This window comes from Chaetomium tenue, assembly GCF_020726465.1.
Source record: "Chaetomium tenue strain MPI-SDFR-AT-0079 chromosome Unknown F5144scaffold_2, whole genome shotgun sequence".
Classification (NCBI taxonomy): Eukaryota; Fungi; Ascomycota; class Sordariomycetes; order Sordariales; family Chaetomiaceae; genus Chaetomium; species Chaetomium tenue.
The window spans coordinates 2,160,742-2,181,109 of NW_027117330.1; the positions used below are offsets into that span (position 1 = coordinate 2,160,742).

General features: G+C 56.7%; 5 protein-coding genes across 5 annotated transcripts; 2 read left to right on the forward strand and 3 right to left on the reverse strand.

Annotated features, from left to right (window-relative positions):
* Positions 1–72: 72 nt before the first annotated feature.
* F5144DRAFT_561786 (60S ribosomal protein eL15) lies at positions 73–1,560 on the forward strand. Its single transcript, XM_066788274.1, has 3 exons — positions 73–307; positions 469–625; positions 712–1,560. Exons 1-3 carry the CDS (start codon positions 221–223, stop codon positions 1,077–1,079), a joined length of 612 nt encoding a protein of 203 aa, XP_066646384.1. The 5' UTR covers positions 73–220; the 3' UTR covers positions 1,080–1,560.
* A 1,902-nt stretch (positions 1,561–3,462) lies between these two features.
* On the reverse strand, positions 3,463–8,090 carry F5144DRAFT_484008 (armadillo-type protein; the record flags this gene model as incomplete). Its single annotated transcript, XM_066785415.1, has 6 exons — positions 3,463–4,742; positions 4,813–5,710; positions 6,207–6,408; positions 7,096–7,535; positions 7,701–7,721; positions 7,884–8,090. 6 exons carry the CDS (start codon positions 8,088–8,090, stop codon positions 3,463–3,465), a joined length of 3,048 nt encoding a protein of 1,015 aa, XP_066646385.1.
* Positions 8,091–12,006: 3,916 nt separating this feature from the next.
* F5144DRAFT_544961 (kinase-like domain-containing protein) lies at positions 12,007–12,954 on the reverse strand (the record flags this gene model as incomplete). Its single annotated transcript, XM_066787331.1, has 1 exon — positions 12,007–12,954. The coding sequence occupies one exon, from the start codon at positions 12,952–12,954 to the stop codon at positions 12,007–12,009; it is 948 nt and encodes a 315-aa protein (XP_066646386.1).
* Positions 12,955–14,254: 1,300 nt separating this feature from the next.
* On the forward strand, positions 14,255–18,338 carry F5144DRAFT_618513 (uncharacterized protein). The gene is made up of 2 exons (XM_066791922.1): positions 14,255–14,431; positions 14,522–18,338. The coding sequence occupies exons 1-2, from the start codon at positions 14,305–14,307 to the stop codon at positions 17,860–17,862; spliced, it is 3,468 nt and encodes a 1,155-aa protein (XP_066646387.1). The 5' UTR covers positions 14,255–14,304; the 3' UTR covers positions 17,863–18,338.
* On the reverse strand, positions 18,194–20,145 carry F5144DRAFT_609748 (P-loop containing nucleoside triphosphate hydrolase protein; the record flags this gene model as incomplete). Its single annotated transcript, XM_066791638.1, has 2 exons — positions 18,559–20,145; positions 18,194–18,247 (listed from the first exon to the last, which is right to left on the reverse strand). The coding sequence occupies exons 1-2, from the start codon at positions 19,945–19,947 to the stop codon at positions 18,194–18,196; spliced, it is 1,443 nt and encodes a 480-aa protein (XP_066646388.1). The 5' UTR covers positions 19,948–20,145.
* Positions 20,146–20,368: the final 223 nt, after the last annotated feature.

The window sequence follows — 20,368 nt, forward strand, 5'->3', positions numbered from 1 at the left end:
CCACAATTGCAGAGTTCCCGAAATTTTGTTCTCTCGATTCTCACGAACTTGGCGGCTTTCCCTTCACCCTACTAACACCAGGAATTCCAGGCCGGTGCGTATATTCCGATTTTCAAGTTCACGACGGCACTATTAACGGCTGTTGATTTTCTCAACCTCCGTTTTTATTGCCCGAACCCGTTGGCGACGAGGTACTAACCTACGAGACTGCACAGGCAAAATGGGTGCCCTTAAGTACCTCGAGGAGCTTTCCAAGAAGAAGCAGAGCGATGTCGTCTGCTTCCTTCTCCGGGTTCGCTGCTGGGAGGTTAGTTAACGCACCCTCGAGATTGTGGACGGTCGCTTGTGGTGGTTCCTCGACGATGGACTCGATTTTCCAGACCGGGATCCACGTCAAAATGGAACCACGAACTTGCGCCGTTCTTGCTATACACTCGTTGAACATTTGCTGAGAGTGCATCAATATAGCTCCGCCAGTTGAACGTCATCCACCGCGCTTCGAGGCCCAGCCGCCCCGACAAGGCTCGCCGCCTCGGCTACAAGGCCAAGCAGGGTTATGTCATCTACCGTGTGCGTGTCCGCCGTGGTGGCCGCAAGCGCCCTGCCCCCAAGGGTGCCACTTACGGTGAGGACTACCCATATGCCACAATGAGGGGCAATCGCACATTGGAGCAATGGAACGGACAACTGACCCGATTTTCCAACACTCAGGCAAGCCCACCAACCAGGGTATCAACCAGCTGAAGTACCAGCGCTCGCTCAAGTCGACCGCCGAGGAGCGTGTCGGCCGCCGCTGCGCCAACCTCCGCGTCCTGAACTCCTACTGGATCAACCAGGACTCGACCTACAAGTACTTCGAGGTCATCCTGGTCGACCCCCAACACAAGGCCATCCGCCGCGACCCGCGCATCAACTGGATCGTCAACCCCGTCCACAAGCACCGCGAGTCCCGTGGCCTCACCGCCACCGGCAAGAAGTCGCGTGGTCTCAACAAGGGCCACCGCTACAACAAGACCCGCGCTGGCCGGAGAAAGACCTGGAAGCGCCACAACACCCTGTCCCTGTGGCGTTACCGGTAAACGTCTCGCCACAGACGACCGTGACGGATACCACACCTCTAACGGTGTCCTGGCTCTGGTTATTCTACTGTTTCGTGCAGTGGAGCGGCATATCGGACAGGCTGGCTCGCCTGGGTATTACGGCGAGGCCAAGCAGCGTCATGCTGGCATCTGGGAGCATTGGGATGGTGAATTCGGTTTAGCTGAGCAAAAAAGGAATGGACGGGTGCCCTGCGTGGTGCTTACGATAATTGTCCGCGACCTCTGCGTTTATGAATGGCATTGTGATTCCCCGGCTTGGAGTTGGTTTTTGAAACGATCTTTTCCCATTTTTGTCCCCGTTGACGATCCTTGTGCCTTGTGCTCTCCCACTTGTTCTCCTTGCCGTTGAAGGCCGTTCCCGCAAGAAAGGACCAGGGCGTATTTGCTCCGATCCGTCCGTTCCAAGAGCCAACGATTCCACCCTTCGAGCGCTTGCTCTTGGGGTTCGTTTCTAGTAGCCAGTGACTGCCCGCCCCCCTTGCCTACTTCCAAATTTCCCAGCTGGAGATCAATCCCACACCAGCCCCTACCCACCCGATAACACATACACACCGTCGACCGCCAAATGCTGTGGACATTTTGTGTCACGGACCCAGCAAACATCCCAAGGTTCATGGAGCGAGCCATCGGCGGAAATAGGTCGATGGAGAGAGGTGGTAGGTCTAGAAGCTGGGGAAGGTAGACAAACAGGTAAATAGAGAGATGTTAGGAGAGGGAGATAGCCACCAAATAAGTGCACAGCTCCCCTTGGTGTCTATGAGCGGAAAGACCTTGGGGGTTTAACGAGCAAAGGTTTATTTAGTTGTGTTGGCCAGAAGGGAGATGGCAGTTTCAAGTACCATAACGGGAGGTGCTGAGTGGGTTAGGTGTTCTCGTTTGGAAATATCGTCTCACTGTTGAAGCTGGTCACTTTAAACGGCGAGGTCTCCATGACGGCACATGTTGATGCGTTAATACGAGAGCAGTCAGTCACACGATGTTGTTGGGGGGGCCCAAGCACCCGTAAATCAGTCAGAATCATATCACGGCGGTCACGGCAATCACAGCCAGGAGAAAATATAGAAATGCAACTTTTTGCTTTGCGTCCTCTCCTCTAAATACAGGCAAACCAAGGCGGGCTCGACCAGCGTGAAAAAAACGCCAGCCAGGCGCCACCAAGCTGCTGCTGAATGGCAACGGCGCAGCAGTAGCACCGCCGGTCAAAACGACCACCATCGCGTTCCCCGCGAGAAATCAATCACCAACTGCGCGAGGTCTACCGATTCCACAACGGGTTGATTCCCCCAATACCGGACCCAGAGACCGAAAATGGATGGAGAGAAACCGCTCGGGCGCGAGGCCGAGACCGCAGCAGAAGAAACCAAAGATAGAAGAAAGAAAATCCACCGAATTCAGGTGCTGCCACAGACCGGCGTCTAGTGGGGCAGCATAGATAGTGTAGAAGAGAAACGCCGAGGCCAAATGTGGGAAGCAAAGGGATACCGTAAAACGCCCGTCGATAGAAAGAAAAGGGGCTGGATGCAGGGGTGACAAATCCGTCCGAGACATCCAGAACCCAAACCCGAACCCGAACGTTGCCTTTGCAAATCCTCAAAGGATTTGATCCGTCCGCGATGGCCAAAGACGGTGCTATTTGACGGCTGATGAACAGTTGTATGGGTGATAGGATATGGGGGTGATGACCGAGGAGACCCAGCAGCCAACCGCTGAGAAATCGAACGAAGACGATGCGTCGCCCTGGGGAAAATGGCACGCAGAGCGCAAATACAGCCCGAGTCTCTGACCAAAGCAGCTAGCACGCCCTGTATCCCGAAAAATTGGCCGGTTTTGCAATATCTTGTCGAGATGATTGTTGATGCAAATGACGGGGAAAGATGCAGAGATTTGGCTGAGATTGGGATAAAGTTATCCGAGAGGATCAAGGTCTGAAACCGAAGAGACCGAAAAAGAAAGCAGAGAAAACCGAAGACCGAAATGACGAATGGAAAGACCGGGGAGAAGATTACGCTCCAGAACCCTCTATGCCGTCGCGACTGCCTCGTACCTATCGAGCGGGTAGTGTACAACAAAGCGGGCCTCCTCGAGATGGGGCCATAATTCCCGAGGAGGTGCTTATGCTCGATGGTTACTTTTCGCCGTCGCCTAGTGAATACCGTGTTGCATCGTGAGAAAACCCGAAATGCCGTGCCAATCGTTGCTAGTGGAAACAGTGCGAGGAGGAAAAGGTCGTGACGGTCATAGCATTTTGATGATGCCTTTCGTAGCTAATGTAGCAGGGGGGAGAAGACAGGAAAGAACGCGGATGACCAAGCCCCAGTCTCGCCGCCCCGCGGAAGCGGCGAGCGTAGGGCGAGCGCTATGCTTAGACCCACTGGGCCTCGCCGTTCTCAGCGTTCCCCATGGGGCCGTTGTACTGAGGCGGGAACTGCTGTGGACGCGGCGCCTGTAGGGGCCCCTGGCTCTGGGGAGCAGGGACGGCGATAACCGAGCTGTTCGGGTACATGCCGCTCGCTCCGTGACCGCCGTTGGAGTAAGCCCCGGTGGCGAGAATGGAGGCGCCATTGAGCATGGCACGGTTGTGGGTCGGGCGGATCGAGATTTGACCGCCAGCCGGGTCGGTGGGTAGCACTTGGCCGGTGTTGTTCGGGCCCGTACGGGTATCGTGGGTCTGGATCTTGGCCTGGATGCGGCGGCCATAGGGAGTTGCGCGAATGCTGGGGAGGATCGGGCGAATGGCCTCGATGAGCCGGTGCTTGGACATGGGCGTCGCATAGTCGAGGGCGGTCTGGATCACGTAGTTGCCAAACGAGTCGCGAAGCAGACGGTCGATCTCGCCGGGGGTCAAGAGTTCCGTAACGATCATGTCCCGGGATTCCTCAGCAGCGCAGCGCAAGCACTTCTCGACCACGTTGGAGCTGAACTTGTGCTTGGAAAGCATGCCGATGCGGCCTTGGAATTGCTTAACAAGGGGCTCCGTGAAAGTGGGCTCGTTGAGATCGATGATGTACTGGACCACATAGTTGCCGAAGGGATCCTGCACTAGGGTGACGGCATGGTCGGTGATACGCTCAATGAGCCAAATCTTCTGGGCGCCGTCGGCATGGTCAATGCAGCGCTGGAGGACACAGCAACCATGGCGGTGAGTGCCAACTTCAACGCAGTGCTTGCCAACAGCGTCGAAGATGAAAGAAGCGTCGGCAGCGCTGAGCTTGTTCAGGCACTTCTGGATGACGTGGTTTCCGTTGAGATCCTGGATGAGCTCGACGACCTGGTTGCGGAGGGCCTCAACGATCAGGTTGATTTGAACCTGCGTGGTCACATGCTCGATCATCTTCTGGAGGGCTCGAGTACCATGCTGGTTCAGGGCGATCGTCACCATGTTCGACGTGGAATTCTGGATCAGGACAGTGCGCTCGTCATCGTTGCAGTACTCGAGCAACTTCTGGCAGAGGTAGTTGCCGAAGGGGTCGGTCATGAGCTCCACCACGTGCTGGTTGGTCTCGAGCCAGATCATGTGGATCTGGTCCGGAATGCGATTCTCCAGCTGCTTCTGCAGGTAGCGGCAACCGTGCTGGTCCTTGCAGAGAGAGTAGATGGTGCCGCCAACCTGTTCAAGCGGCAGATTGTTGAACCGGGCCATGGCTATGGAAAAGAAGGTTAGTACTGTGGGATACGCGGACGGGCGACGTGAGACCTGGGAGGCAGGGCTTACCTTCGCTGTCCATCTGGCGACGGCTCTGAATGACGCGTGCTTGGCTGTCCTGGTGCGGGCGAGGAGCCGGCGCCTGGTTGTAAAGCGGGTTGTAGCCGGTAAAGTTCTGCTGCGAATACATGGGCGGAGGATTGCCGTTGGCAACCGCCATGTTCTGCATGAGCATTGGGAGGGAGTTGTAGCCAGCGGGGGTGGGACCGGGCATGGCATTGTAGCCGGTGTTCGGGGGGAAGTACTGGTACGGCATCCCGGGGCCGGGCGCGGTCACTGCCGGCGCCGAGGCAGAAGAAGAGTGCTGGGACTGAGCGGGAGTAGGGCCGAACGGTGCCGCGTTGGCGTGCAGTGTCGACGTGATGGAGGGGTAGTTGGAAGACTCACGGCCATTAGCCGCGGAGGCGTCCGACGAGAGTTCACGGTTATGACGACCGGCCATAGCGCCGTGGGGGATGCGGCCGATGCTGGCATTGTGGTTGTGGAAATGCTGCTGGGCGTGGTTGTTCGCGTTAACCCCCAGACCAGCAGTGCCGTTGGGCTTAACAGTCGGCACGTCGTTGGCCGAATAGGACTGGTGCAGCTTCGGAGGGGAGGCCATGATGTGGGCATTGGGGGCCGAGACAACCGAGGTAGCCGGTGCATCCATTGCCGTAGTCGTAGTCTCCGGGAAGAGCTTCATACCGTCGATCGAGTGCCGGACATTGGCCGGGCGGGTGTTGGCGATGGTGCTGGCCTCGGACGGCGAACCGAGCGAGGCACCACCGTTGTGCTGGGTGGGGCCCATGGTGGACATATTCTGCTGGTGGCGATGCTTGTTAATGCTGCTCCAGCCGTTTGAGGGATGATGCTCGGGCCCAGAGGTTTGAGAGAGGGCGTGGTCGGGGGCAGCGGAAGAAGCAGAAGTCTTATGAGAAAGTAAAATGTTAACAGGCCGATCAAAAACCAAAGGCAGTTATGAGATGCGGCGAGTTGATGACAATGAAGATTTTGGCGGGAAAAGCCAAGATGTAAAAAATTTGCAATTTGGGTGCGAAAAGCGAAAAGCAACGCCGGTGTGGTGTGGAAAAGCAGATACAACAATGCAATTCGCAAATGTTTAATTGAGAGAGGAAGAACAATGCGAGTTGAAAATGTTGAATGGCAAGTGCTGAGTCGTGGGGGAGGCAACTGTTTCCGGTGATGGGGGGGGATATGGGACTAAAAAGTGAAACTGCAACGCCAGTCTGCTAGAACAGAAATTCGGGTGCAAAAAAACCCAAGTTTCTGGAACTTGCACAGAAATGACAGAAACAGGAAACTTTTTAAAATAACGGAAATGAAAAAGGGAGGGCAAAGAATGGGGAGCGAGCGCCAGACGGACTGCTGGACTGTAACTAAACAAAAGGAGGATGCAAACTCACCATGCTTGGATATGCTTGCTGCCGGAATAAGGATGGGAACGAGTCCGAATTGCCAACTTGGGCCGTGGGAGTGGTTCTAGCCTCTGCGGGGGTCGAGTCCTCGTCTCCGAACAGAAAACCGGTGGTGTTGTTGCTGTCTTCAAGGCCAATATCGGTCAAGTAGGTCCGGGACCGGGTGACGGGCATGGAATATCGGTTGAGTCTATAAATGATGTTTTGTTAGTTACCGAGTTCGCCTCGATGGTCGGCCTTGCCGCAAGAAAATATTACTGTTGTGTGCGAAACCAAAGACGATGGGGGCGTCAGTGGTTGGAGTTGGGGAAAAGCCTCAACGCGCGTAACCGTATCACTTGATGGAGATGCCTTTGGCTTGCAGGCGTTGTGGAAGAAGAGGAAGGCGCGGGAAAGAAAGAGTCGAAGGCTGAGAGCGGGTATGGGGATGAGTGAAGATGGGGGGGTATAAATAGGTATTTGCAGCTCTCAAAGAAGGCAAAGGAAAATGGGGACGGCCGTGATGGTCACCCTTCAGCGGAGAGGGCGCAGGAAACTGCGCAATGCTATTCTCCTACCTGCCGTTGAATGGTGGGTGAACAGGCCGGCGATGGGGCGATGAGTAACAATAGGAAAGCAGAGAAAGGGTTGGTATGAATAAAGGCTGCCAGTCCCGGCTGCCCTATTGTGCAAGCCTACCCAATTCAAATAAATTGGGATGAAATGGGCCGTGGATCCCCAACAATACCTGCCCGGTCTCGAGGAGGGAGAAAGAAGGGCTTGATAGAATCTCATGAAAGAATAAAAAGGGGCGGCTGACGCATGTTGTTGCTCGCAATCAGCTGAGCGGAGCAGCGTTCCACGGTCTGCGAACAATGGAAGGAACAAGGTTACTTACGCGTTGGTTGAACGATGGCTTGTGGGATCCTGACGAACCGCCTCCTCTTTCTCGTCCTCATCACTGTTCCTCCTTGAGCTCGGCACTGAGTGGGACGGGTCGTCAAAGGGAAATCGGGATGGCAGAGTGCCGGAAAGCGGCGAGGTGAGGAGCGAGCCGGACCGACCTGGGCGGTTGAAGATACCTGGCGGAGATGCGAGACTCGAGGTGGAATAACGATTCGGCCTGGAGAAGATGGAAGGGAAACCGCTGGTTTCGCGGTACTCCGGGGGCGTTGTCGGCTCTGACTGATGCCCTCCATAGCGAGTAGCCAAGTCCTCTTGCATCTTATGAAGCTCCCTCTCCTCTAGCCGCTGTTGGGCGTCCAGTTTGTGGATCTCAGCCTCGAAGCGGCGCCTGTGCTCCCGAAGCCGCTCGTAATCTAACCTCTTTTTTTCTAGCTGCGGGCAACGTTAGCTAACTGTTCTTCTTAGGGGTATGCTCATGGCTCGCGGCTACGACAGCCTTCTTGAGGCAAGACGATCCCCCATGTGCCCTGGCAATGGTCTCCACGCGCCCTAGCAGAATGCCAGGCCAAGCATCGTGGAGTAAAAGAAGGCACATACCAATTGTACTTTGTGCATAGCCTACCGCAAACCATTGTCAGCCCAATGTCATAAATCTGCGACCGGCAGCAACAGGAGCGGTGGAAGCAGCGGCTGCGGCAGTGGCAGCAGCAACAGCAGCAACAACAACAGCAAGCGGCCAACTCCTCAACCACATCTATCCCCGAATTTCCCAAAACGTACCGTGGTCGAACCGAAGTCTTGCGGTTCGGGGGCGACGCGGGGAATAGTGGTAATTGTTGACAATGTTGGTACACGACCGGAGTCAGTGGTGAACCGGCGCGGCAGCAGAGGCCCGCTGCCGTTGCGTGGCGGCGAAACGAAGGCGCCGCTGCCGGTTACTTGGGAGTCGGCGCGGGGACTCTGCTGATTTCGGAAAAAGTCGTCCATCCCGGGCTACCCTCTGCTATTACACAGCAATCTTCGTACACGGGGAGCGCGAATTGGACGGCGGTATATCTTCCCTATAAGTCTGGAAAGGATTTGCGGTCAGCAGTCTGACTTGGACGGTGGAGGAGTCCGACGCTCGAGTCGATTTGCGGGCACGCCCCCTCAGCCTGTCGCAGTAGCTGACCAAAGGAGGGCCGAGAGGGGCAAGCAAGGCAAGGCATGGACAGGAAGCGCGACGAAGACCTCGGAGTCTCTCGATTGTCCATCCTCCTTCGAAGCTCTCCGTGTTTGGCGGTGGTTGCTGTGCCGAGTCGCCATGGCGCCTCCCAGCCATCGACTGCCCGTGCCCCCCTCTTGCGGTTCCCGCTTCACGTTTCACGCCTCACTCTTTCGCGACAGACTCGGAGTTCGAAAAGCTCTGCAAGTACGGCATGCAAGCAAGAGCGCAAAGGAGACATGCACTGACCTAGAGAAACAAAGTCTGTTGGCACACGCTACGTCCTGGAGACCAGGCGCAACAGTAAAGGGGATCGAAGCAGTAATACAAAAGAGCGTGGGATGGAGAGAAGGCAGGTCGAAAGCGCCGCGTGCCATGGGTGGAGGTTCGGTTTATGGAACAGCCTACCTGCAGGCGCTAGAGGACGGACCATTGGCAGCGCAGAACCTGGAGCAACCAAGCCAGCCCGAGTCACTGGCCCTAGCACGCCTAGCGGCCTAGGTGGTACTCAGGGTTAGGTCAGGTTGGGGGGGAGGGCCCAAGCTCGTCTGCGCTAAAACATCAGTCCATCATCCCCCCACCCTTCCATCTCAATTGGGCTGCCAGGTGCTGTGGGTCTTCGCCCTGTTCCTGCGCCTGTGCTTAACACCTGTCAGGTGGACTTTACGCACTCCAAATCAACAAACCTGGTGCGTGGATAGGTGGCCCGCCATGCAAGTCCGGACGGGACTCCTATGCCGGGTACTTGGAGCGTACAAAGTACTTTCCAGGATGCAGGATGAGAGCCTCGAGGCGCCCCGCCTCCAGCGGCTCGCAGACAAAAAAGGAAAAAGAAGAGAGGTGGGGGAGGAGACTCGAGAATGCTGCGGGATAGGCCACAGATGACAGATGAGAAAGAGCAACCGACTGCGCAGGCGAGACGGCGCGACGAGAGGGTTGCATGGTCGACGACAGCGGCGCCTTGCCTTTTGCTGCCCAAGCCGGCAACCCCGGATTTTCTGCCCTACCGGGGTATTGAGCCAATTCGTATGTGCATTCGCCTCCAGCTATAAAGAGGCGATGTCGCCCGCGCTGATCAGAACAGGAACATGCAGGCCCAGCACACGAACCGGAGGTTCCCTTCCCTTCATGCATCCCTACCAAGTACACAGTAGGTAACGCGGGGGTGCTTGCTCGGCATGTCAATTGACATGACAGTGATATTCTTCAGAGGTTTCAACCGTCGCCATTCTTTCTCGCCGTGCATATGGGGGGGAAAAACAGCGATTAAGCCGCCTCTCGAGTGTTACACGCGCTGACAGGATAATATCGCCGCCCTGAAATATCTACAAACAGGTGACCCGGGGAACCAGCGGTGTACGGGCATGGCCACAATGGGGCGGATGGGGTGGCAGCACGGCAGGACGGTAGCAGGCAAGTCAAGCCCGGCTCCAAGCAACTGTGACACCGACTCGTGGGTTGCAGCCCGTTCCCCCCACCGTCTCACCTCGCCTTCAACGAGCTGGCGGGTATAAGACAGGCAGGTGTTTCCCCAGGTTCGGACCCGGCCCATGCGCGTGCATGGCAATTTATGTGGGATGTTGCGTTGTGACTAGCAGCCTTTCGTGGTTGCCGCTGGCGGCAGCAAGATGCACAGTACCGAGTTTGGACGTCCCAGATAGGGGGTTGCGTTGCGCTGCCCCGGGGCCGGGTTCGACAGTATCCCTCGATGGATGGGGGATGCTTCCCTCTAGCCCTCTCTCCTCTCCATTACGTGTGGAGATCAGCTAAAATTTTGACCGACAGGCGAGGGCATGATTTGGAGCAAGAATGATGTACCAACGAGACGAGTTGGTCGGAGGAGGGGTCCGTCTGCTCGGAAGTTGAAGCCAGCGTGGAAGAGGGAGAGGCTCCACCAACATGGACGTTCCGTCTCGGCTTGGCTCACCAATCTGACAAGTTGGGGTCTCCCTGATCCCGCCGCTTGCCGGCGCATCTGACATTCGTGTTCCGCATCCTTCAACAAGGTGTCATGGAGCATGGCAAAACATGACCACCCCACAGCGAGTTCACTATTTTTGATGCAACTACAGGGTGGTAACGTCGCGGGATGTTGTCCGCTTGTCTCAAAGCACTGGGAAAACATTGAAGACAACCCCAAACTCGAAGACCCAGTAACGGCGCCCCCGTGCCGAAGGAGCTCGGTGTTGCATTTAACCGGATTTGTGACTTCACGCAGTATTCGCTACGAAACCGACTCAACGGGAATCTGACTATCAAACATGAACAGCACACGCCTCCGGATCGACGTCGACACGGCCCGACTAGTTGGGCCCCGACCGAGTGTTTTAAGAGACCAGTTGTTGGCCACAAGGCGATCTCGGGGAGCCTGCGCCCACGCTGCTCGTCACTGTGCACACTCCTTCCAGAGCCAGCAAACAAAACAAGTTGGGGGCTCTCTCTTGAGATATCCTCTGCTCGTCATCCTCGCTTCCCCCGCCGCCAACGGGCCGCAACCCCTCTTTGAACGTTACAACCAGGGGTCCTCGTGTGGAGCTCCCATCCCTGCCCGCACATGTCGAGCACCCAGCCTTCCCAGCCCCTTTTCTCAACATCCACACACAGAGCGTTCTGTGTTGACTGGTTGAGTCGACACATCCCCGAACTCGGGGAGGGGCCAATTGCTGAAAGGCAAGCGCGCTACCCACGAAAGGCACAAATAGCCAATGCGAAGAGCTGGTTCTGCGACAGATCTGTGCTGCCCCACCTCTCTGCCCGACGAGACGCACGGAGGGTATCACAGCCGACCCCGTCGATCTCGGTACAACCTTGAGGTTATTGGCGGCTGATTCCACAAGTCCTTTTCCGAGAGACTCAAGGGATTGTCGACAATCTGACTCGGGACGGGGGAGTGGGGGTCTGATGAGAGCTCAACAATCATGACCGGCCAATGTTGTGACCCCTACAAAACTCATTCTGTGGTTGACAGCATCCGAGGTGATGAGAGCTCAACAATCATGACCGGCCAATGTTGTGACCCCTACAAAACTCATTCTGTGGTTGACAGCATCCGAGGTGACGACAGCAATATCTCGCCTGGCACTTGACAGAACCGCAAGTGCTGACTTAGCCGACCCGCCCCAATGCTCGGCCGACCTGGGGTACGTACCTAGCCTGTTTGAGCTGATGGCATTTGATACCCTCATACTTGGAGATGGGATCTGGAGGCGATTGCCGACTACACAAATGCAACAACACATGTAAAATGTACCAGTCGAACTCACCAATGGATTCTCCTACCGGGCTCATCCCCGACCAAGGCTCATCAACTTTCGCGAACAATGCCACCAATACCTTACCAGGTAGTTACCGAATTCTTGTTGGCGTCTATCTTGAGTCAACTCGAGATCATTGGCTCCCCCAGACAATCCGCGAGCGTCACTAAACTCCAAGTGGAGGGAGGAGTTGAATCGCGATGTATTGTATCCGATTGAGTCAATGTGGAGCCCACCCTGATTCTAGGATATATCATGGATTCATGAGGCGCATGATATATACGCAAGCAATCTAACTAGGTCATTATAGAGGCCGTCTACTAGGACGGTGAGTGACTTTTCTCCGTTAGTCTCTTTAGCGCTAACCCTCCCTCCTCCTGGCCGCCTACTTTGGTGTTGTCCGGGCCCGAACGTTCCCATGCTGCTATCTGTGTAGATTTGCATGCTATTTCCCGCCACCATCCTGTGCAGGAACGAGGTCTGGGACCTTCGCGCCGCCGTCTCGCAGCCGTTTCCACACAAAGGTCCGGACATCCTCGTCCTCCAACTCGTCCAGATCGACTGTCTTGCCTTCCATCAGCGCATCCTCTATATCCTCGTCAATCAACGCGTCCTTCCCCGTGAAGAGCTCCCACACGGAGATGGCCAGGGCATAGTTGTCGTCAACGATCGTGGGCGGGCCATGAGTGTCCGGATACCCGCGGCTCGGGGCCAAGTATCGGTCGCTGACGCCACCCTCCCAGTCCTCAACCTCATCATCGCCCAGCAGCCAGGCCGAGTCGAAGTCACACAGGCGGAGCTTGCCATCGTGGCAACGCAGGAAGTTGTCGGGCTTGATGTCGCCGTGGGCGATACCGATTTCGCTGCTGTGAAGGCGGTCGACGAGGCTGACCATCTCGTCCTTGACGGCCATACGCTCTTTGGCCGGCACGAGCTTGAAATCAAAGGGCGTGGCGAGCTCCATGATCAGCCCCCGCCGCCACCATGCGCCGTCTATCTTGGCCAACACATGGCAGAGGGGAGTGATGGCGCAATCGCCCGCCGCCGTCATCAGGTCAACCTCGCGCTCGGTGACATTTACTTTATAGGCAAGGTCTCCGTGGCACTTGTAGACGTAGCTGCTGCCCCCGACTCCAAGGACCTCGAGCTTCTTGGGAATTAGCATCTCGTGCTCTGTCGTGATAGTTGGGGGTAGGCCCAGGCTTGGAACCCCCGGAAGTGTGGCAGAGAACTCCTTGGTCGCGGGCCCAGTTTCAAGTCCCTTCTCTTCTGGCAGCAGAGGACCTGCACGTCCGCTCTTCTGGCCGGGAGTCGTCCGGCCTTTGGCTCCATCAAAGGCTCCATCTATGGCCGGCTCCAGGCGCGGTTCCGAGCTCCCGGTTCCGGTTCCCATCATGTGTGCCTTCTCTCAGATGAGGTTGGGTTTTGGATGGTCAGGCACGGAAGGGTTGCTGTTTGGGTTTAGCGGTAAAGGCAACGCGGCTACGGAACTACAAGCCAGTTTGCCAGTGCTTCAGCACCCCCGATAGTTAGGCCTTTCTTTATTCTACTGACGGATGCGGTTTGAGCCACAGACATGTGATGCAGGAGGGCAACCTGCCTCCTCCCCTCCAGCCCTGGAGAGTTAATAACGATAGTCTCAGTTTAATCATTAGCTATCAAGAGAGAGAAAAGGCAACCACCTCACGCTAACTCAACTCGCATCTTCTTAGACCCGTCCCTTGGGCGGTTTAAGAACAGACAAGACCACTTCTTTTCGTTGGAATTAGCACTCTGTTGAACATACACACAAAGAAGCGGCCAGAGCGGGACCTAGTCATCCACCCAGCCAACCACCTTACCTTACCCAAGGGTCAGCCTCATTCTCCAACCCCACCCACACTCAAACACTGGCAGCACCCCGCAGCGTGCAGCAGTAGCTGCGTAAGAGTCGGTGAGCCCAATTCCATGGCGCAAGCCCACTGCCTCGGGCGTTAAATCTGCAGCTGGGGGCGTTTCATTCACGGGAAGGACACCCGGTTATCGGTAATACATACATGAACAGGTGGTGGAAGCCTTGCCTTTGGAGACTAGCACACTGGGAATCGTTACACTGGAGTTTCATTGTTTATGTCCAGCTTAAAGCTCCCTAGCCGAGCACACCAACAAGAAATCGACATCATAGCTTAATGTCTCTGTTTATGGAACAAAAGCGGGTGGATGATTCAAATTGCGTTTCATTTCGTGCTTTGGAATAAGAATGCGGGATGAGGGGTCGGCTCACGGCGGGGTCATAGGTATCCAGAGCTGCCTTCTCTTTTCGGAGCTTCAAGCCCGCCACTACTAAGCTGGCTCGCTGGACAATACAATGTTGAGCAACCGGACTCCAGATGTGGGATTTCGACTAAAGGTCCAATCGACTGCATAAATGGAAACCGCTTTACCCGGGGGTTCTTTTTTTTTGCTTGATTTGCATTGCTCGATGGTTTTGGTATGTAGGTATTTCAACGTCCTTTTGGAGCACGAAGTATCGGCCAGAAGGGGTTCCAGGTCGTTGCCCAAGTCAAAAGCGGTTCTGGACTCTGTGAACTCCATGTGATTGATGATGAGGTAGGTGGGGAGGTGGGTCATCTGCCGTCCCCAACCATCGTTGCTGGGGCTTATCGCCCGATAAGATCAGTGCCGTCGCGGGGCAAAAAAATAATTGTTTGGCCAGCGCCAGTTGCAGCCCCAGCGGCTTCCACAGCACCACCAAACAGCCAAGATGGGTACGATCGACGACGGCTTCGAGGCGCTGCTAGAGCCCTTCTACAACGGCAAGAGTCTTACAGATCCTATATCAACCAAGGAAGATAAATATCAGTTATTACCAGCATTTCTCAAGGTCAAAGGTGAGTCACCGCCCCATTGAAAGCTGTTGGGAGGAGGTTGACGGGATTTGCGGAATTCTGCGGGCGCGTGTTGCTAACTTCGAATGGCAGGTCTCGTCAAGCAGCACATCGACTCCTACAACTTTTTTGTCGAGCAGGAGATAAAGGACATTGTCAAGGCAAACCGTTCTATCCGCAGCGACCAAGAGAAGGACTTCTGGCTCGAGTTTACCGACATCCGCGTCGGTACCCCCACCCGCAATGACTACACCGATTTCAAGGCCCGCGATGAGGTCACCCCCATGGAGTGCCGCCTCCGGGACATGACATACGCCGCCCCCGTCGTTGTCGATATCACATACTCGCGCGACCGAAAGAGGATTGTCCGGAAAGATATCCCACTCTGCCGGATACCCGTCATGCTCAAGAGCGCGAAATGCTGCCTCAGCGGCGCGAATAACGCCCAAATGGAAATTATGAACGAATGCCCTCTTGATCCCGGCGGTTACTTTATCATTAACGGAACCGAGAAAGTCATCCTCATCCAGGAACAGCTCAGCAAGAACCGTGTCATCGTCGAAGCCGACGAGAAAACGGGCGGCGTCTCGGCCTCCGTCACAAGTTCAACCCACGAGCGCAAGTCTAAGACTTATGTCATTCTCAAGAAAGATCGCATCGTGCTCAACCACAACGTACTCGTCGAGCCGATTCCCATCGTCATCGTTCTCAAGGCTCTCGGCGGGCTCTCGGACTACGAAATCATGGAGGTTGTGGCGGGGGGGGATGCGCGATACCAGGACGATTTCCTTATCAACTTTGAAGAGGCAGCCAAGGCCGGTGTGTTCACGCAACAACAGGCCCTAGAATACGTGGGCTCTAGGGTTAAGATGGGAGGGCCCAAGAAGGGGCGATCAATGGCCGCACCGCGCCGAAGCCCGGTCGAGGAAGGGTTGGATGCGTTGGCAAACATCATCATTGCCCACGTTACCATCGAAGATCTCGACTTCTACCCGAAATCAATATATATCTCTATGATGGTCCGGCGTGTCCTGATGGCGGCTCACAACCCTAAACTCGTCGACGACCGCGACTTCGTCGGCAACAAGCGGTTGGAGTTGGCCGGGCAGCTACTATCTCTGCTCTTTGAAGACATGTTCAAGATGTTTGTCGGTGGCTTGAAGGGAAACATGGAATACTTCTTCAAGAAGCCCAACCGGACATCCGCCTACGACCCGGTAGGCCCCATTAGTAGTCAGGGCCAATACATCACGCAAGGGTTGAACCGGGCCATCCAGAGCGGGAACTGGAATGTCAAGCGGTTTAATATGAACCGCGCGGGAGTCACGCACGTCTTGAGCAGGTTGAGCTACATCGCGGCTCTGGGCATGATGACTCGTATCAGCAGTCAGTTCGAGAAGACGAGGAAAGTGAGCGGCCCTCGAGCCCTCCAACCGTCACAGTGGGGTATGCTGTGCCCGTCCGACACTCCAGAAGGTGAAGCCTGCGGCCTGGTCAAGAATCTGGCGCTCATGACACATATTACCACCAACGCCGAGGAGGAGCCGGTCAAGAACTGGATATTCGGTCTAATCCCCGGAGTCGAGCCGATCCGAATGTATACAGGAACTGAGATGCACAAACGGGGCTCTTATATGATCCACGTCAACGGCACACCATTCGCTATCACCAAACATCCGAAAGAGTTCGCATCGCGGTTCAAGACGACGCGTCGCCGCGGCCACATTTCTCCTTTTATCGGAATTCACATCAACGAGCATTTCTCGGCAATTCACATCGCCACCGACGAAGGGCGCATCTGCCGGCCCTACATCATCGTCAAGGACGGGAAGCCGAAGCTCAAGAAGGAGCACTTGAGGCTGTTGCAGATGGGGAAAGCAACGTTTGACGACTTTCTCAAAGGCAGTGTCATTGAATACCTCGATGTCAACGAGGAGAACGACGCATTGATTGCCATCAGGGAAGACGACGTCAACCAGTCGACGACCCACATGGAGATTGAGCCCTTCACGATCCTCGGAGCGGTCGCCGGCCTCATCCCATTCCCTCACCATAACCAGTCCCCGCGTAACACCTACCAATGCGCTATGGGTAAGCAAGCCATAGGAGCCATTGCGTATAATCAGTTCAACCGCATCGATACCCTGCTCTACACGCTCGTCTACCCCCAGCGCCCCATGGTCATCACCAAAACGATCCAGCTTATTCATTACGACAAGCTCCCGGCCGGACAGAACGCCACTGTTGTCGTCATGTCGTACTCGGGCTACGATATCGAAGACGCCCTCGTGTTGAACAAGGCGTCATGCGACCGCGGTTTCGGGCGCTGTCAGGTATTCCGCAAGTACACGGCTGAGCTGCAACAGTACCCGAACGGGCGGAAAGACAGGCTGGGAGGCATCCAGAAAGACGAAGCGGGCAATACCATCGCCAAGCACGCCTGCCTGGATAAGGACGGGCTTGCTGTCGTGGGCTACCGGGTGCACTCGGGCGAGACCATGATCATGAAGGAGACGCCGATTGATCAGACCTCGACTGGGATTGGTAGCGACCGTGGGTCCGACGACTTCCGCCCGGCCGCCATCAACTACCGCATCCCCGACCCGGCGTACATCGACAAGGTGATGATCTCTAATACGGAAAAGAACACGAGCATCGTCAAGGTCCAAACTCGCCAAACCCGCCGTCCGGAGCTCGGCGACAAGTTCTCATCTCGTCACGGCCAAAAGGGTGTCGTCGGCATTATTGTCGACCAGGAAGATATGCCCTTCTCCGACTCCGGCCTCGTTCCGGACATTATCATGAACCCCCACGGTTTCCCGTCCCGCATGACGGTCGGCAAGCTGTTCGAGTGCCTAACTGGCAAGGCCTCCGTCGTCGCCGGCGAGCGCGACTACGGCTTCGGTGACGCGTTCCGCTCACATCCCGTTGAGGAGATGGGCAAGGTTCTGGTCGAGCACGGGTTTTCATGGGAAGGGAAGGACTATTTTACCTCGGGTATCACCGGGGAGCCACACGAGGCATACCTCTTCAACGGTCCCATCTACTATCAGCGCCTGAAGCACATGGTGCAGGACAAGATGCACTCGCGGTCGCGCGGGCCCCGGGCTATCCTCACGAGGCAACCGACCGAGGGTCGGTCGCGAGACGGTGGGTTGCGGTTGGGAGAAATGGAGAGAGATTGTCTCATCGCCTACGGCGCGTCGCAGCTGCTGCTCGAGCGCCTGATGATCAGCTCCGACGGCACGCAGGTCGACATCTGCGAGCGGTGCGGGCTGCTGGGGTACAAGGGGTTCTGCCAGACGTGTGCGAGCACGAGCCAGGTCACGCAGATGACGATGCCGTACGCGGCGAAGCTGCTGGTGCAGGAGCTCATCAGTATGAATGTGGGTGTGAGGATGCAGCTGGAGGACAAGTTCCCTCATCCAAGGTAAAGGGTGAAGGGGGCTGGCGTTCGGGAAGGGGACCATTTTTTGTTTAATGCATGATGTTTGGGTGTGGCTCTCTAGTTTAGCATGGCGCTTGAAAATCAAGGAGTTGGACGGGGAGTTGTCGGCTAAGAATGGAAATAAGCTGCAAAGGTTGTCTGTCTTTAGATTGTCTGCCGTCTGTGATGCTGGCGGCGTTCAACTGCTGTCAAGTGTGACACGTGCTCCCGGGAAACCTGAATTCATGTTTATATCTCCAGAAGTTATTCATAGCCCCAATAGTTCCCGGATAACCAATATTGCCGTATAGCCCAACAATATCATACCGCTTTTACGCTCACATCTCGCAACATCCACTCTCCGTCTCCGCCCTCCCCTTGACTTCCCATGACTGGGGACACGAACCCCAACCACACTTCATCCTCTCACATCCTCTCATATTCCCCTCCCCTCCCCAAGATCTTACCCACCCTCCTCACCACCCTCCCCACCACCCTCTTCTTCACCCCCACCCTCGCCCTCTCCACCCGCCTTATCACCCCCTTCCCCAACAGCCCTCAACCCCCCCATCCACACCTCAAACCCCACCGCGCCCCTCACCCCAGGCCCACTCTCCCCCGCATGCGCCGCAAAAACAACCTTCATCCGCCTCTCCCAGTTCGACCCCCCTACACCTCCCCCTCCCCCAACACCCACACCTACCCCCCCTACCCCCCGCAGCCGATGCGCCGCCGGCCGCCGCGAAAGCGCGATCCGCACCGCCACCTGGGTCGTCCACACCAGCCCCAGCGCGGGGGTCTTGAGGGCGTGCTGGGCGAGCAGGTCGTCGCCCCAGCCGGTGAACCAGCGTTGTTGGTGGTCGAGGAGGAGGGCGGGGTGTGTTGGTGGTTGGGGGGGTTGATGCTGGGGGAAGTGCGGGTTTGTGGAGGGGGGTTGTGGTTGGGTTTGGTGTGGTTGTTGTTGGGGGTGGCTGGAGGGGAGGGGGATTGAAGAGGGTGGTTCGAGGAGGTCGTTGGCGGCGTGGGTGCTGGGGGGAGGGGGCCGGCTGCGGGTGGCGAGGGGGGATTCTTGGGTTTGGCGGAGCCCTGGGTTGGGGTGCTGGTGCTGGTGGAGGGAGGAGGCGGGGGTTCTGGAATTAGCATAACCCCCGCCGAACCGGTCTGCCACCTGGTTGGAAACGACCACGGCGAGGTTGTGTCGCTGTGCCAGGTCGCGCAGGTGCATGCCTAGCTTGACGAGCTCGGTGGTGCGGGCTCCCATGTTGGAGCCATGCTTGCCCCCCGACGAGGTAGCCGAGCGCTCAAACTCGGCGCGGTAGTTGGCGGCTACCGAGTCGAGGACGATGAGGCCGATGCCGCGCCGCTCGACTTCGACGGGCACTTGGAAGTTCAGAATGTGGTCTTGGCTTTCGAGGTCTGGAGTGACGGTGCTGATGATGTTGTCGAGCGACGGCCGCTGCGAAGGGGGCAAGCGTTGGAAGAACGGGTTAGCGGTGAGCATCTGGGCGAGACGCCGGGTTGACAGCGGAGCCTCGGTGCTGATGTAGAGCGCCGGGCGGCCGAGGCCATGAGGTGGCGGGAGTTGGGCTGCGAGGAGGAGGGAGAGCAGGAACTGGGTCTTGCCGGCGCCGGACTCGCCGGTCACCTCGGTCACGTAACCGGCCGGGATGCCGCCGCCCAGGGCGCGGTCCAAGTCAGGATCAAGCGTACTGATAGTCTGCCATTGCGCAGAGAGGGAGGCGGCCGTATTCCTCAGCTCGCTAGTGGGTGGATGTTGTGCACCTGGTTCCGGAGCAGGCCGGTCCGGGGTATCCGGCTCGGGACCCGCTTCAGTGCCGGACTCGGCTGGCGGCTGCCGGACACGTGTTTCCGGACCCGGATTTGCAACGCCGAGATCTGCATGGAGGGCATCCAGCACGGCACCACACAAGCGCTTGAGATCAAGCAGTGGCAGGTGGGTCCGCTTCCCGATATCAGCTGCCTCCAAGGTCAAGAGGTCGCTCGTAGAGATAGCATGCTTCTCAAGCACAGGAATCAGCCTCGCGAACTGCCCGACAGGGAAGTGCGGGAGCACGCGTAACAGATCCGTCATGGGTCAAAGGAAGACATGGGATAGATGCATGGACCAGGGTGTGGTGGGTTGTGGCCTTTTATTTTTTTTTTCCGTTTGATGTCCTGAATTTGCGATTTCGATGTTTGGCGCCGTTGTGACTGTGGAAGGCTTGGTGGACGGTGGACTGTCGTTGGGTTGCAAATGGCTGAGCTGCAGCTGGCAAACCCAAGCTCAGGGTTGCCGTTGGTGCGGGTTCCTGCGCATGCCGAGGAAGGAAAGGATCCATTTTTAGCCTTGTGGGGGGACCGAAGTTCCTTTTTGGAGCAACGCAATTAAACTCTTGATCGATGCAGGGGCCCCAGGCACCAGCTTTGAAGCTTCCCCAGCACTTTCCTCGCCTTCCTCGCCTCATCAACAACTCGTCTGTGGCAGCCGCGAGGCACAGTGGGGCCCGTTTCCT

Bases quoted from the DNA above. Each gene is read 5' to 3' on its own strand.
- F5144DRAFT_561786 (XM_066788274.1), top strand. From the start codon at position 221: ATGGGTGCCCTTAAGTACCTCGAGGAGCTTTCCAAGAAGAAGCAGAGC. The intron at 308-468 runs GTTAGTTAACGC...GCATCAATATAG, and splicing joins TCCGGGTTCGCTGCTGGGAG to CTCCGCCAGTTGAACGTCAT. The intron at 626-711 runs GTGAGGACTACC...TCCAACACTCAG, and splicing joins CCCCAAGGGTGCCACTTACG to GCAAGCCCACCAACCAGGGT.
- F5144DRAFT_618513 (XM_066791922.1), top strand. From the start codon at position 14,305: ATGGGTACGATCGACGACGGCTTCGAGGCGCTGCTAGAGCCCTTCTAC. The intron at 14,432-14,521 runs GTGAGTCACCGC...TTCGAATGGCAG, and splicing joins AGCATTTCTCAAGGTCAAAG to GTCTCGTCAAGCAGCACATC.